Raw genomic sequence first — 15939 nt, forward strand, 5'->3', positions numbered from 1 at the left:
CCTCCGGCTCTGTGTTCAGCTGCATTTAATGTAATGTCAATAATATTTGACACTGGCCTTTAAAAACCATAGATTATCTCCCAAAATGAAAACAACACACTTTAGTTGTGGGTAGTCCATATTAGTTTATCTTATCCGAAGCATGCGGCTTTGTATCAAGCTTCCTTTAGTGATTAAAGATGACAGAGGTGTTTGTTTTGGAGACTCCTCACGTATAATATGGCTGTCAGTAGGTCAAGACGTGTGCGTTTCTATGATTACTTCTGCTGAAAAGTACATGTCTGCAAATATGTACCACATTATATTTAATGTTGTGTTTGGTTCTTACGTTCAGCGTATCTTACAACGTATTACCGCTTACCGACCATTATTGCAGTAGTGTTCTACATGAGCTACGTATCAAACGTATCCTGTCGCACCATAACATTCGCCACTTTAAATCGGACCAACATTTCACTAATCGCTACAAAGGCAGTCACATGCACGCCACAAACAGGGCTCTCCATTCATCATTGTGTTTACCTCCTAATCCCATCAGAAACAATTGGTCACTGATTTCACTGACTCTATGGCTGAGCGAGGAAAACATTTGATTTGGTTAACGTGCACCATCACCATTTGCAGCATATCTTCTCACTTAACTGGATCTGCAAATTAAACAAATTACACCAATTGTTAGTGTAGTTGAATACAGCATTGTTTGATTCATGTGGGTCTAACTATAAAAGCATTTACATCTCTTTCCTCTGGTTTCCCATTCTTTATCTTCTCTCTCCCCTTTCCCATTCCTTGTTTTTATTTTTCATACATTAATTATATCCTTGACTCCACTGCTGGATGAAGGACTCCCCATGCCTTGTCGGTCAGGCATGGGGAGTCCAAGCAGTTTCTGTTTTGACCGCATCGAGGGGGGCACGACACGGGCTGGAGAAGAGATGGAGCTGGTGCGGTAGGGGGAGGACGTGGGGCTGAGTGGACGACTTGCCGACGGTACCAGCAGTGTCAATATCGACCTCCGTTGGAGGAGGAGGCTCGTGAAGGACGCTGCTGCTGCTGGGCAGGTGGAGGCAGTCGCCCTCCAGCAACGACGGAGGGTGGAGGAGCGACGCTCACAACAACGAGCGGATCGCCGGGACGGATAAAAAGAAGCAAGTTGGAACAGTAGGGGGGTCCAGCTGGTGGTGCATCTTCAGGTCATCTCAGTCGACTCATGGCACCTGCTGGGTCTGTTCACGTGGCCTCAAAGTGCACCTAGCCTGGCACAGACGCCGTGGTGGTGCCACGGCGAATGTCGGGGTTATTGGTATTGGCTGTGGTGGTCAAGTGCGGTTTAACGAATTGGGGCCCCGCAGAATTGGCTCGTGTATCGCTCGTCACTGATGTTATCCGTGGCTCTGAATCGAATCAAACTCATTTCGGGCCGGATTCGTTGTGCACTGGCTAACCACTCCACCCCGCAGTCACGGATTAGACATACCCATAAAATGGTTCACCCTGGATAATTTGATTTGGAATGCCCCATTATGTACGCGGCTGCAAATTCAGTAACCTTTCCTCCATCGCGAACGAATGTGTACATCGAAGTGGAAGACGAAATGCATCTGAACTGCGATGATTCTGGTTGAAAACCTGTTTCGTGTTTGCGTCTTGGCCACCGACGGGCTGGTTCGAGTCGGCAGAATTGTGTCGCAATGTGGACCAAAGGCCACGCACAGCACCCACTGTAGTGCATTGCCTTTGAGACTCACCTCTGACAATCTCGAGTTGCAAACGAGTGTGTGTGGGTTTTTTTTCTCCTCCAAGACACATTAACCACACTGTTGTTGTTCAGTTAGGCTGGAGCTAAGCGTATGGCAGTGTGTAGTTTATTCAGTACTGTGGGCATTGGAAAGAGAATAAGGGAATTTGCTATATTACAGTGCAATATTTAAGCTGCGTACTTTTTCCTGTCTTGCCCAATCTTAGTGTTTACTTTAGTGCGGTAAAACCGTCTCATATCTGACAGGCTGGGAACTTGAGTGGGGTATTTATCGGATATGGGAAAACGTCGGATATGTGAACATGCATAAAAAATTACAGTTACATCATGTACAAATTCTGCACTGGGTGATAGTAGATATGTGACTGTCGGACCTGCAACGTTCTACTGCAGTACTTTAGTCAGGCCCGTCCAAAATTCTATTGGGGTATTTGAAGTCTGCCCGTAGTGGGGTTTTTATTTATTAAGATTGTTGCAGCGTGAAAGAATGGTCGGTCAAAAAAAGCCAACGCATTTGCCGACACACATATTTACAGGAATTTAATTTAGATTCCAGGAACAAGCGAGGGGAAGGGAAAATTTTTAATCAAGGAAATGTTAGATCAGGGGTCGACAACCTTTCAAAGAAGATTAAAAAAATGTATTCTTAGGTTTTTTCGGTAAAGTCACGTAGGTAAAACATTAAAATTAATGAAAGTAAAATAAAACAAAATAAAAATAATAATTATTATTATTATTTTTATTTTTATTTTGTTTTATTTTACTTTCATTAATTTTAATGTTTTACCTACGTGACTTTACCGAAAAAACCTAAGAATATGAATCATTGCAGTCACGAAAGCTTCAAATCTAGAATTAAAAAAATGTCTTTGAGCAAAAAAGTTCGAGAGCCGCATGACACCCACAGCCACTTGAACACAAACACAGCAACAGTTATACAGCAGATGGCAAACAAATTCTGACTTGAATAAACAAATTATGTGGTGGAATAAACTGCATCTATTTAATTTATTTCCCCCGTAATTATTCTTTAAAAATAGTGTTCAACTGTACATTTTGTTGTCACCAATACATTCCACAGTGACCCATTCTCTGCCACATTTGATACATTATCTGAATTGTTTAAGATAACTTTTTTACAGGCTGCCCACAAGGGGTAGCCAAAGAGCCACATGTTGCCGACACATGGTTTAGATCGAGGGTCAGGGAGAGAGCAAACATGAGTTAACGTTATGTAGAATATGAGAAAATAGTGAGGCACAGTCAGAGAAACAGAAGCAAATTTCTACGTGCCAAGTGTCTCACAAATGACGAACCAATTGAGCTATTGTGAGATCTGAACCGTGCCGTTTACATGCGTTACAATGTTTCATGATCTATTCTAGACGGTGCATTTAGAGTGTGCTACGATACCGTGCGTGTATCTGGTCAAATAGAATAAGAATGGCCGTGTAAAATATGTGACCGTACCTAGCAACCAGTCATCAACAACTTTATTCAATTGTGTGTGTGTGAAGGAACCCTGCGGGAGAGGTTGGCCATAGCATCTACTATTGTGAACAATAATTGTCTGCTAATTTGTGATAATTTCAGATGAGAGTTGTGCCCTTTGCATTTATGATTTCGAGCGGCGATGTGTGAATTGCATTAACATTATACTCCATGCAAACATTAAGACACTCATAAATAACTGCCCGAAATCCATGTAGTCGGTGACGTTTCGAGAAATGGCCCTTCTTCGTGTGCTATAAAGAAGAAGAATTGGCCAAAACGCCACCGATTGTATATATTTTTTAATTTTAAGGAAGTGGTGTTGATGTGCGTTTTTTTATTGCGCTTGTGCACCACTACCAATACAGAATCATCAAATAACAAGCAAAAAATTGTGTTTTACAAAATGATAATTCTATATAAGGGTTGATACCATTACCGTAACTTTGAAAAACAACGCATTGATACAAATAGGTTTTATGAACACTGTATTGTAGTATGTGCCTAGTCTGTCTTGTCAGTGTCTAAGTAGTTTTCTATGAACACTGTATTGTAGTATGTGCTTCGTCTGTCTTCGGGTGTCTAGGTAGTTTGTTTAATGAACACTGTATTGTAGTGTGTGCCTTGTCTATCTTGGGAGTGTCTACGTAGTTTGTTTAATGAACACTGTATTGTAGTGTGTGCCTTGTTTATCTTGGGAGTGTCTAAGTAGTTTTTTTTATGAACACTGTAATGTAATATGTGCCTTGTTTATCTTGGGAGTGTCTACGTAGTTTGTTTAATGAACACTGTATTGTAGTATGTGCCTTGTTTATCTTGGGAGTGTCTACGTAGTTTTTAATAAACACTATTGTAAAATTTTGACTTAAAACTTTCGTGACTGCAGGAATTCATATTCTTGGTTCTTTCGGTAAAGTCACGTAGATAGAAAACAAAATCAGAATTAAAAGCAAAAAAAAACCACGTTTCAATCGCAACACAAGCGACCTGAAGAAGACTGCTTGTGTTGCGATCGAAACGTCGTGGGTTTTTTACTTGTAATTTTGATTTTTTATATCTACGTGACTTTACCGAAAGAGCCAAGAACATGAACACTGTATTGTAGTATGTGCCTTGTCTATTTTGGAGAGTCTACGTGTTTTTTTTCCCTTTGCCTGTAAATTGAATCATTAAGCACATTGCTTTCACTCAATATTTAAATCTGTTATTAACAAATTCCTCTCCTTGCGCAATCTATAAGTAAAGATGAATATGCTTACGAATCCCAGTCAGTATTCATTATTTCACAATGAAACACAACGTGAATGGCCATACACCTAGTTTTTATTTACCTAGCTTTCATATCACGTACAAACGCAAACAAAAAATCAAAGATCTACACGTAATGGATTTTTACTTTGGCCTCAAAATAAACATTCCTGCAGTCACGAAAGCTCCAAATTAAGATAAACATCGTGTTTGAGAACTCTCAGATAAGCACTCTGCATTGCCAATAAGACTCGTGCCTTTTAAGCTTAGTATTCTAAGTGAGCATGCTGGACGCATCAACTCCCCAAGAGTGTAAGTCCTTGTTTGCATGACGCACGTGTCTAAACACGACAGTAAACGTGCGTACGTGTGGTCATCGACATGCCCTGACATTCATAATACGTAACTTAATAGCCCTCTTTCAATAGCCACGAACAATGCTTTTTGATCAGACGCAACCGCACACTGGCAGCGTGGATTGTGAAGGTAGAGGTGGAGCTTAGATTTTGAGAGCATAGAGGGGGCAGTGCAGTTGGGTCAGAGAAGGAGAGGGTGGGAAAAGTCATAGCCGAGGCTTACGGGTCTGGATCACGGCTCGCGTAAACAACATCGGGTGTACTCGTACGGCTGTAAATCAACGAAGAAGCCGCATTCCGTCTGATTTAACCAAGATAACGCGAGGGAATCGCTTCGGGTAGTTTTTTTGGCTTTCCCATTGGACTTTTTTTTTGTTTCCCCTGGGCGGCGGGACAAAATTGTTCATTCGGAAAGAGCCACACTCTTGCGGGAATGTCCTGGCCAAAATAACACTTTTGCTCGTATGTTTGTAGCAACCCGCACGTCTTCTGGTCGTGACCAGTCCGTCCTTCCCTTCAGACAGCAAAACTTTTAATGTCCTGTGTATGACAGCACTGTGATGTATAGACACGGTATGGGGGACCCTTTCACCCAGCACAGGACTGACAAAGGGCCGAAAATTGCTGTTATAGGACTGCCCAGATTGTCGTTCGGAATTAATGCCTTTAATACTTAATTTAATAGGTCTGCTACTGCGTTGGGGGTACAGTACATTGGTAACACGATTCCAACATTACGGAGACAAATCACCTTCCGTTCTATCCACTTAAAACGATTTAAATCTTTTTTTTAACGTATTGGCATTCCAAACATTGTCACCGGCAGAACTTGTTTGATCGTGCTCATTCTGAACTGGATTTAACTGGATTAGCAAACTCGGAAACGGTCAGTAGTCTCAAACGGATACCTTAACGCCTGGGAAATCAACAAACCGATAACATATACACAATGTGGAGATAGGGAATGCAATATTACATTGCTGTGGCTTGGGAGGCTTTCATCCAACAGTGGATTGACCATGGCTCATGATGATGGTGGTGGAATGGAATTATTTAAAAATGTATTACACTCCCATTGCATGCTATGACATTTTTAAAGATTTGTTTTCTTATTCTTTTCCTGATTGTTTTACAGACTTGTGTGTATTCATTCTTCACTTTTGTATTTCTATCTCCGATTATATTTCTCCTTTTCCCCAACAAATCTTTTGTGGTTTCAGGCAAATTTAGTTTTCTTAGCTTTCCATACACACTTTCAAAATATTGTACAGTACTGGGAATGACTATCCGAGTTAATTCATTATTTTAATTGGTGGCATCTCTTTGATACATTTTCTATAGCCATTTGAATTTGTGTGCTTAAGAGTTCGCCTATATTCGGTTACCTGCTGGTCTACATTTTGATGTTAACTATCGTGGTTGTGCCCCGTCTTTCGGATATGTTGCAGTGCAAATGAAAACGCAACATTACATATGTAGTGGGTTAAATTCAGGCGCACACTGGAACTTTGGAGGCAACACTATTAGCTAAACACAACGGGTAGCTCTGAACATTAACAGGATAACGACATAGGCTGGTAACCACCGTTCCTAACTTGCTAACACACGGTGATACTACATTACTGGACCCGAGACCGAGGATCTTAGATGGTGGCTTCATCCCAGACCTGACACAACAGAACAGCGTCCACACCCCGCTTATAACTACTCTGGCGTGGCCGGCTCCGCCCCAGGCCACGCCCCCCTTCCCGATCCTTCGGGAAGGCCCGAGCCCCCAACCACGTGACCCCCCTGGGGCCCCTGGTACCCCTTTATCCGGTCACGTGTCCTGTTGGGTTCACGGTGTCACGGCCCGACACGACCCCCGTGACACCTGCCTACAGCCCCCATACCGAGCCAATGCAGTGTCGTTTTACTACACTACGTACGAACTGAAATAAATGTAAGCTTATTTAAGAACTGAAAAGAAATGCAATGTGGCTTGAAGTCATGTAATATACAAATAGTTGGCATACACACATATAAATAAAAAAAATACCTTAATCTGTATGTCTCAAAAATCAAGGCATAATGCTGAAAGTTGGTATATATGTAGCTTTTCAGACATAAACAGGGAAAATCCGGATTTTTCATTTTAAGACTCCCAAATCTCGATTTTAAGTGAACCATAAACGTGTGTGCGTGTCATTCAGAAACCGTTCAAAATAAAAAAGAATTGCGTTTTTTTCCCTTTGATAGAGTGTTAAACAGCAAATAAAATGAAAGGGAGAACCATTTTTCTATTTTAAGTTTTTGAGATATTTTGGATTAAGGTGGGGTTGAACCAAAAAACACGCATTTTATGATGTTCAAATCTGAATTTGAAAACAGTAAAAGATAGGAGCTTCCCCTCATAGCTTATTAAGTTAATTATTTTTTGTTCTTTCTAATAAAAAAAACGGAATCTTTAAATCGAGCAGTTTCCGATGGGTAGTCTTTAAAAATAATTTGAAAACAGTAAAAGATAGGAGCTTCCCCTCATAGCTTATTAAGTTAATTATTTTTTGTTCTTTCTAATACAAAAACGGAATCTTTAAATCGAGCAGTTTCCGATGGGTAGTCTTTAAAAATAATTTTAATCAAGTCGTCAACAATTTGTGTTGTTAGTGTCTGATCGTCGATAAAAAAAATTGTTATCAGGTTATGATATTTACTGACATTATTTCTTGGTGAATCCACATAAAAATATCCTGGTATCAATTTCGCTTGTATTTTCCTTATGATTACAACATAAAGCACTATTCTATGGCTGAATAAAGTAATATATTAAGTAAGTATGTATATATTTATAACATCGTTAACTATTCAAGTATTTTACTATATATTAAGTAAAGTATACAGTCCTGTAGGTTAAAAGCACATTTCAATGATATATTGACGTCCCACGAGCTGGTAAAATATAAAAAAAACATTCGTTTAACATGTTCTGTAAATGTTAGCCAAGATGTAAATTCAAATAATTTTACAACGGATTTATAATTGGCATGACATGAATTTCACAGTGTATATTTTATGGAAGGATCATTGTCTTTTACACAGCTTTGGTCACAATTCATGAACACCCCCTAGTATTACATGCGTTTGATATTTCTCAGCATTACCTCTGCATAATGGTTAGGTTTTAAAAAGTGAATCTCTAGCATCGTGTATGATTGACCTTGAAGCATTGACCTGGAAATAATTTAATATATATTTAAGCATAAATTACTGTACATTTCATACTAAATTAATTACTCTATTTGAAAAATGGCTTTCTGAATATATAGATGCTTAGGCAGTGTTGTAGCCATACTCAAGGAGTACAGAAAGACCAGGAAATATCCTTATTTGAGATAAGGATTCTGTAACACATGTGATTTTGAATTTTTCAAACCTCATAAATCATGATGTTAAAAGGTTAATCTGCTAGTTTTGTAATGTTTATAAGAACGCTTTCCCACCTAGCCTATTAATAACCTAAGCCTACGACCTGCCTAATTAAAACCATGATGACACTTGAGATTACAGGACATCACAGGGGCAAAAAAGCAAACGGCCATACCAAGGATATAATTGACGGAGATTGTCAGGCAATAAGATTTAGTGGAAACTGCATTCAATGCTATGCAGTGTATCGTAAACAATGAAGAGTGCTACTTTTTTAAAGCCGAGAGCATTCATCTTTAGGTATTCCTCTTGGAAAAACTCTTCTCTTGGATTTCCCTGCAATACAGAGAGGGATTTGTTGCATGTGGTTTTTACCACTTCATTATTTATTCAACATTCAGATTCCTAGATTACAATATCAAATACCATTCATCAAAGTAAAATTTTTCATCAGCTTTTATATTCCTGAACAATGATAAAACGTGTCAAAAGGGTGTTTGGGTGATTCCCGAAATACATGAATTGCATGTTAGCCACATTTTCTGTTCATTTAATCACACATATTTAAAGCTGCTGTTATGCTCCACATGTTCACAACTGTTTTACTATTACTGTAATTACCATATATAAAATAAGGAACTATAAAACTACCATAGTCGTAGCATGTAATCCATATGAAATAGGCTTTACAATAAATTGTTATATCCCTGTTTGTTTTTTACTTCAAAACAGCACTGTGATATATCTTACCACATATCCAGTTTCCTGAATTGGTGGTGTCTTTGATCATGCAAAGAGAAGACAAATAATTTCAATTTTACAATACAACATACATAAACCATAGACTTTAAAAAAGTGGGCAAAGTGACAATCTAAACTACCGTCAATTTAACATGTGTAGGGGTGTTACGGAGGAGCTGTATGTGTAGGGGTGTTAGAGAGAGAGCCGTTATGCATGGCAGCTTATGGGAAACAAACACAGTGGGCGGGGCTACGTGAGTGCACGGGGGGGGGGGGGGTGCTCTCAACGACGTCCGCACCAGGCAGCCCGGGGCCTCACCCCTCAGCGGGGTGGAGTATAAAGGGGGATGTGTCAGAGGGCTCGGGGCAGAATGTTTAAGTAAACTCTTGAAGACCGAAGACTGCCTAGCTAGAGCCCTGGACTCCCCTGGGACGCTGCCCTTGTCAGGGCCGCGCAGGACCGAGCCAGCGGCGTGGTCCCGTGAACCAGAGCCAGGACTCTGGGACTCCGGGTACCGTAGCCCGACTGACCAGTGTCGGGCCAGACAGCCTCCCCTAGCCCAGTAATTGGAGGATTAGGAGGCAGGCTAGGGGTAGCTAGCCGTGTGTTCCCAGCTATCCGGGTGAGGGGGCCGATACCCCCTCCAGTACTGTATGTCCCCAGTGACTGTTGTGAAATAAATACGTGTGCCTCTACTCGGGTGTCCACGCGTCCTCAACGGTACTACACATGTAGGCTTTCGCAACCAATATTCATAACACGGGTTTTTGGGTTAGATCGCGTACGTATAAATGTGTCGTAACCCTCCACCACCCGACCCAGCCAGTAAGGTTTGTCACGCAAACAACGCGCCAATTAGTTACTACTTCAGCCCACCGGTGTGCTGGAGAGTAAATCCACAACATTTACAATTTGAGTACGACGTTTCGCTGGTAATTACATCCAGCATCATCGGACGATTTGCCAGAATAGTGAAGCAATCCACCTGCTTCCGGTCTTAAATATAGCAAGATCTTAAATATCCTCCAATGCATTATTTTCATGAATGTAAGCAATCACACCAATACGCCACATTAAAGTAATGTCAAAGTTATTTCCTGCTTCAATGCTCATTGAAGCGGTGCTCACCTCCTGTTTATTACCCTGAGCCAGTGGAGGAGATTCCATGATCCTTTGGCAGGGGCGAGTCTACCCATAACACAACCACTGTTGACTTCTCCACAAGTGGTATGTATTTTATAAACCCCAGAGTGATGATGGGCTGAGTCAACCCCAAATCAGGATTTGAACTTGCGAGTTTCCAACTGTGAGCTGCTCACTCTACCACTGAGCCAACTGGCTGGTTGACCACATTAAAAGAATGTTTTTTTAAAACTGTTACCATGTGTCCGGGTTAAATGTTTTGGTTTATATGGGTGCTTCCCGTATGATACCTTATTCATGGGTGCTTGTGCAGGACTTATCTTCTCCTGCCGGATTTTGCCTGCAGGCAAAAGCCACAGGGTGTAAAAAAAACAGTCTTGCTTGGTATTATGCACGTTATAGGAAAACTCTTATGGGGCCATCCATTTAATACGTACGCATGGAGGGGGAGGGGGGGTTAACCCAAATGCGTACGCTTGCGTATGGGGGGTCTACTGACAATGTACGTATGTATAGGAAACGAGGGGGGGGGGTGAAGCCTCGATAATAATTTGTCTACATTGGCCTTCAAATGAGCCACAGTTCAGTTTCTTCAGCTGTGAGACAACAAGTACTACCGGGAGAAGTGGGACTGTGGGAGAGGTGTCACTTGTGTGCCACCGTGCCCCTCACTGCGAGCTATCACGCAGCTCAGCAAAATAAGTGGCCAAGGTAGCAACTTAATTATTTAATGCAGCCGGCGTGGACTATCTGTTTGCTTAAACACGTTAATATTATTAATCCTTGATCGTTTCTACGTGGATTAAATATCGGCCAAATATCGGCCATTGCATAGGATTCGGGGGGGGGGGGCGGTGCGTCAAGCGTATGTACGCAGGTGGGGGGGGGGGGGTAAAAAGTACGCGTGCGTACAGGGAGGGGTCAAGTTTTGACAGATTTTTGCGTCCCTACTAAATGGATGGCCCCTATCCGTGGTGGGAGGGGGGAGAACAATGTCACAAATCATATTATTCGTGGTGTGAATTTACTCCACTTAACTGCGAGTAAAATGTTTGCGTTGTGGCCGAAACGTCGTGAGAATTATTTTGTTGTGTTTTATTTTTATTATTTTATTACTTCCCTTCTACGTGACTTTACCGAAAGAACCAAGAAGATGAATCCCTGCAATCACGAAAGCTTTAAATCGAAATTTAATTGCAGAAAATTGGAGGAATTTGCGTCGCCAATGCTCTTATCCATAAAAATAGTGGATAATTGGGGCTATGGTGTATTTCCCCAAATGCATGCACCATGCTGGCGAGGTTATTGAAGGGGCCCACCCAAGAATAATTCACTGTGATCAAGTATTGGACTGGGATCGTTGTGTTAAAAAAATCAATACCCTAACCAATATGCCACTGCTTCCGAACAATGTATGTAGGGAGTGCAAAATCAGGAATGGAAACTCAGGAACGGAATGGATTACAGTAATGTAGTTAAGTTGTATTTCAGATATTAGTGTCATCTGCAGTGTTGTGAACTTACGAAGGTTATCTGTTGATATCTTGGTTGGTTCCTGTTAAAAAAACACATTCACCATTATTCATTCAATATGGTTGGAAAAGGTGTTGGTAATTACTGTATTGGAATGTATGTTGTATTGTTAAAACTGTAAATTATAGCTTTTATTTTGAAACGGATGTTCTACTACATTAAAATTACATAGTTCTCACATCGTATCTGCTGTGTATAAAGTGTTAATCTGATAGCTGTCATTAAAATGCAATTTACCGCATATTTCCTGTGTTCAAGGTACGCCTTGGCCATCTTCATAACAGCATGCTGCTGACGCCAAGGGACATCTGTAGCTACGTAGTGCCAAGTCAAGACCTGTTCAAGTGCTTCCTTCTTCTGATTCCTGATGCAACACACAAGCAACAATTATAACAAAGTCCTGTCAATGCACTGAATGTTTGCTGTTGTAATGAATATTATGAGAAAATGGGGTTTTGGCCATTTACCTCGTGTATGCAATGGGGAGAAGATTTTCAGCTGATTTCAACAGGTTGTTCAGACAAGGCAGGTGACATCGGCGACTATCCTGTGTAGAAAATACAATTGATTACAGAAAACTAGGCAGCGATAGGTAGAACAGATCAGATGAATGTGTATATATATTGCAACATACGTACCATGTATAATGTATTCTTTAATACAGCACTTCTTATCTGTGAAGATCACAATTAAAACAAATTTTAGAAACAAAACTGCAATTGTAATCACCAGCAAAACGTCACACTCAATTTTACATGTTGTGAATTGCCCTCCAGCACATCGGTGTGCTGAAGTACTGCAGTAACAAATTGGCACGTTCTGTTCACGTGACAATATTTACTAATTGGATGTGTCGGGTGGAGGTGGATGAACGACACATTTACATAAATGAATCACTCGCTTTGAGATGCACTTCTGCGGCCGTCTGGAACGTTCTTCCGATATTAGTAAGCCACGGCAGCTATAGAACTTTTAAACCTAGATTGAAAACTAATTTCTTTAGAGCTGCTTATTGTTTAGTTTGTTGTCTTTCACATCACCTCCGATTATCACGGTTGACTACGTACCGTGCGAAAGAAGTTGAATATACAGGTAGTCCCCGACGTATGATGAAGATGCGTTACGACGACCCCATCGTAAGTCGAAATGATCGTAAGTCAAAGATGGCCTAGCCTACCCAGGTGTCTTAAAGAATGGTGATAATTTTGCAAAACAGAGCAATTTACAGTACAGTACTGTATAAACTATATCCTGTGTGTATGTAATTATTAATTACAATACTGTATTGCACAGTAAAATGTAAAGTAAAAAACAAGGTAAATTCTTAGCCTACCTATACGAACTGCAATTTCATAGAAAGTTTTTTCAGGAAACAATCCTATCTGCTATAAAAAAAAAAAAACTTTTAACATGCATTGAACGTATGTATCGTATCGTGATGACTCTAAATGAAATCGCTAAAACTACGTATCAAACATGCATTGAATGTATCGTAACGTATCATATTATACTGTACTCGCCAAGATTCTGTCCGTCGTCTGCATACTTGAATGATGTTAGGTTGTTGGTGGCAATTTTCGTATCGCTATCGCCATCGTAAGATCGAAATATCGTAAGTCGGACCATCGTAAGTCGGGGACTACCTGTACACACATTTAGTAAAAACAAAATCTAACAACATAATTGTATCGGTGAGTCCCAGGACAATTCCAAGGGAGTCTGAACTCTTCACCAGTAAGTTTTTTGTGAGTATTGGCAACACCACTGATCGGCACAGCCTCGTTCACCATGACATAGGCACAGCCCAATTTAATAACGCCGAACATGTCTTTCACTTCCACAAGATATTCAGTTCTAGATAATTAAATGGGGGTCACAAGACATCTGGACTACCCTGTAAATCGAGGAAATGTTTCTGATTTATTGGCACAGCTATTTAATCAGTCATTATCAATCAACTGCTTCAAGTTCATTTATTAGGTATAGCCCTGTGAGCCATTCGCTTGATGAAGGCCTCGCCTTTGCCACATCACGATGTTGCGATGTTAAGAATCCACCTGTGTTGAATCTTTTTCTCTTCTAACACCGGCTATTTACCATTTAAAAGTTTGGTGAGTACTCTACAGCACGTGTATGATGCGTTCGATGATGATGGCAAACAATCTTGCATAGCTCTCAAACCATACGGTTTACCCTGTATTCGCGTAGTTTTCAGGTCCATACAGCCCACAACCGCTTAAATACCGGCAAAAATAATGTTTTTGTTTATTTGTTTGTGTTTCTCCCTTATGATGGGACTTTATAAAATGAACGTTGAGATGTATAAGGGGCACGGGGTGACCAATAAGGTCTGAATTGGTCTGTAAGGTAGGCTGACAGGTATGAGCTTGATATCTTTACACATTGCTTTCCCGATGCTTCACATTTTTGCAATATTAAAGAAATTACGCAGCTATCGGAGGAATGACAAGCATGGAACGCGAATGTTGTTAGAGCGCTGTTTTTAGTTCAGGCCGGTTCCTGATTCCGCCACGCTAAACTTACCGAAACATTCAATTTCTCTTTGTAACACACAAAACAACCCCCCCCCCTCCACGGGAAAACTTAAAGATATACTTTTCGACAACGTGTATGCAACAAAACCACAAACAGTGAATACTTGTCATTATCTTTATAGAAGACATTTTACTATAAAAAAACACACGACTTACCGTACGTAGTCTTGCCGTGCCTTTTTAAAACTAAAATGTACTGTACACTTCCTCTTTCGTTACGTGCAGGGGGCCCGGCAAGTACAACATTAACAATAAGCATCCAGTTTATTTGTTTAAAAACAACTTAAAAATATCAAGAGCCGCGAATGCATGTGATTGTATACGAGACGGTGAGATCCGTAATAAAATTAACGTCGCCAACCAGCGCACAAAATAACCGCAGATTTGGCCTCCGGAAATGTTCATTCTGCCTCGGGATAGTTTCTCAAAAGTTGACGTACACACTCAAAAAAAGAGCGCTTTTATTTGAACGTGGACAGACATGACTTTGTCCTTAGGTTATTCATCACCACCACCATCATCGTCGTCGTCGTGCATGACGGTGGAAAATTATATTTGGACAATTTTGCTTAATTGCATTTTATTTTGGCACGGGCAAACCCCATTTGGCAATACATGCTCAGTTTTGAATGGATACCTGGTTATAGAAACTTGTTCACAGAAAATAAAACATGAACGCAACTATCTTAAAGCAACTGTATTTGTAATGAATAGGCTCAGATGTGTTGATTGGTGGCCGAGTGAATAACCCATCTGGCAAATTAGCAGAATTTGTATCACGGATCTGACTGTTGGTGGGAATATTGGAAGGCAAAACCAGTCGAAAATTGTCTTGCTGAAACAGATGGCCCTGGAAAAATATTGGTCGTTCCTTTATTTTAATGTGGAGTGGTCGTTTCTTTATTAATCTTGCATTGACTGAGCGAATGACGTTTCCTCGGCCGGTGCAGCTGTGTGTTCTCTTGCTCGTAAGACCTTTGTCGATATTTTGATTGAACGTTTTCGTAAAAAAAATGCTCCAGTCCAAAGTGCCATAACGAATCAGCGTTCTATGGGGTCGCATGTAATAGTGGGGTGCCGCAGTGGCGAGATGTTAACTTCCTCGCCTGGGTTCGGTCCCAAACCCTGACCCCAGTATATTTGGATTTTGCACGTCTCTCCCCGTGGTGTCGTGTTTTTTTTCTTCCCTTTGGGTCCTCCGGTTTTACCCTCCACATTTATAAACATAAGTTGAGTCGTACTTATTTGGCTGCTATACATTTCCACGCGATAAGCCACTTCGTTGAGCTATCATTTGTGGCCAGGTGGCATCTGAAAAAGAGCTGCACACATCTCAGTGCGCTTTTACCTGGTAAATTAAGTATTTTAGTTTTAGTTCACGGCTGCTCTCGTCAAGTGGGTCCACTTTGAATGAAACTCTCGCGTAAAGGTCCGTTGTAATTTGTGAGTGGGCCATACCTGGTAAAATTAAAATACATTTGTTGAGAGTGAATCGTGTTGAGGGCCACCCACTCTGGCCCGAGTCTGACACCTCTCGGATTAAAGGGGCTCCGTGTCGCGTGCAAGTTTGGCACCACGTGAAAAGCGATTTCGTGTTAGAGTGCAGTGGCCCTCGTCGCGCGCCGTCCGATACGGAGTCGATTTTATATTAATCTAAATAAAAGGAATCGACCTTATAAACGATAGATACAAATTAAATAAAAGCAA

The 15939-nt window shown here is 40.9% G+C and overlaps 1 protein-coding gene across 1 annotated transcript; it reads right to left on the minus strand.

Annotated features, from left to right (window-relative positions):
* Nucleotides 1–3572: 3572 nt before the first annotated feature.
* LOC144720632 (uncharacterized) lies at nucleotides 3573–14752 on the minus strand. Its single transcript, XM_078597528.1, has 8 exons — nucleotides 14389–14752; nucleotides 12316–12351; nucleotides 12145–12224; nucleotides 11915–12041; nucleotides 11669–11699; nucleotides 10435–10484; nucleotides 9010–9039; nucleotides 3573–8595 (listed from the first exon to the last, which is right to left on the minus strand). Exons 2-8 carry the CDS (start codon nucleotides 12316–12318, stop codon nucleotides 8473–8475), a joined length of 444 nt encoding a protein of 147 aa, XP_078453654.1. The 5' UTR covers nucleotides 12319–12351; nucleotides 14389–14752; the 3' UTR covers nucleotides 3573–8472.
* Between the last annotated feature and the right edge of the window lie 1187 nt (nucleotides 14753–15939).

Source organism: Lampetra planeri, chromosome 9 (assembly GCF_965212315.1).
Source record: "Lampetra planeri chromosome 9, kcLamPlan1.2.h2, whole genome shotgun sequence".
In the NCBI taxonomy this organism is placed as follows: domain Eukaryota; kingdom Metazoa; phylum Chordata; class Hyperoartia; order Petromyzontiformes; family Petromyzontidae; genus Lampetra; species Lampetra planeri.

Excerpts from the sequence above, each read along its gene's own strand:
- LOC144720632 (XM_078597528.1), bottom strand. Across the intron at positions 11,700-11,914 it reads TTGAACACAGGAAATATGCG|GAACCAACCAAGATATCAAC; the intron begins GTAAATTGCATT and ends TTTTTTTAACAG. Across the intron at positions 8,596-9,009 it reads TTCAGGAAACTGGATATGTG|GGAAATCCAAGAGAAGAGTT; the intron begins GTAAGATATATC and ends TCTGTATTGCAG.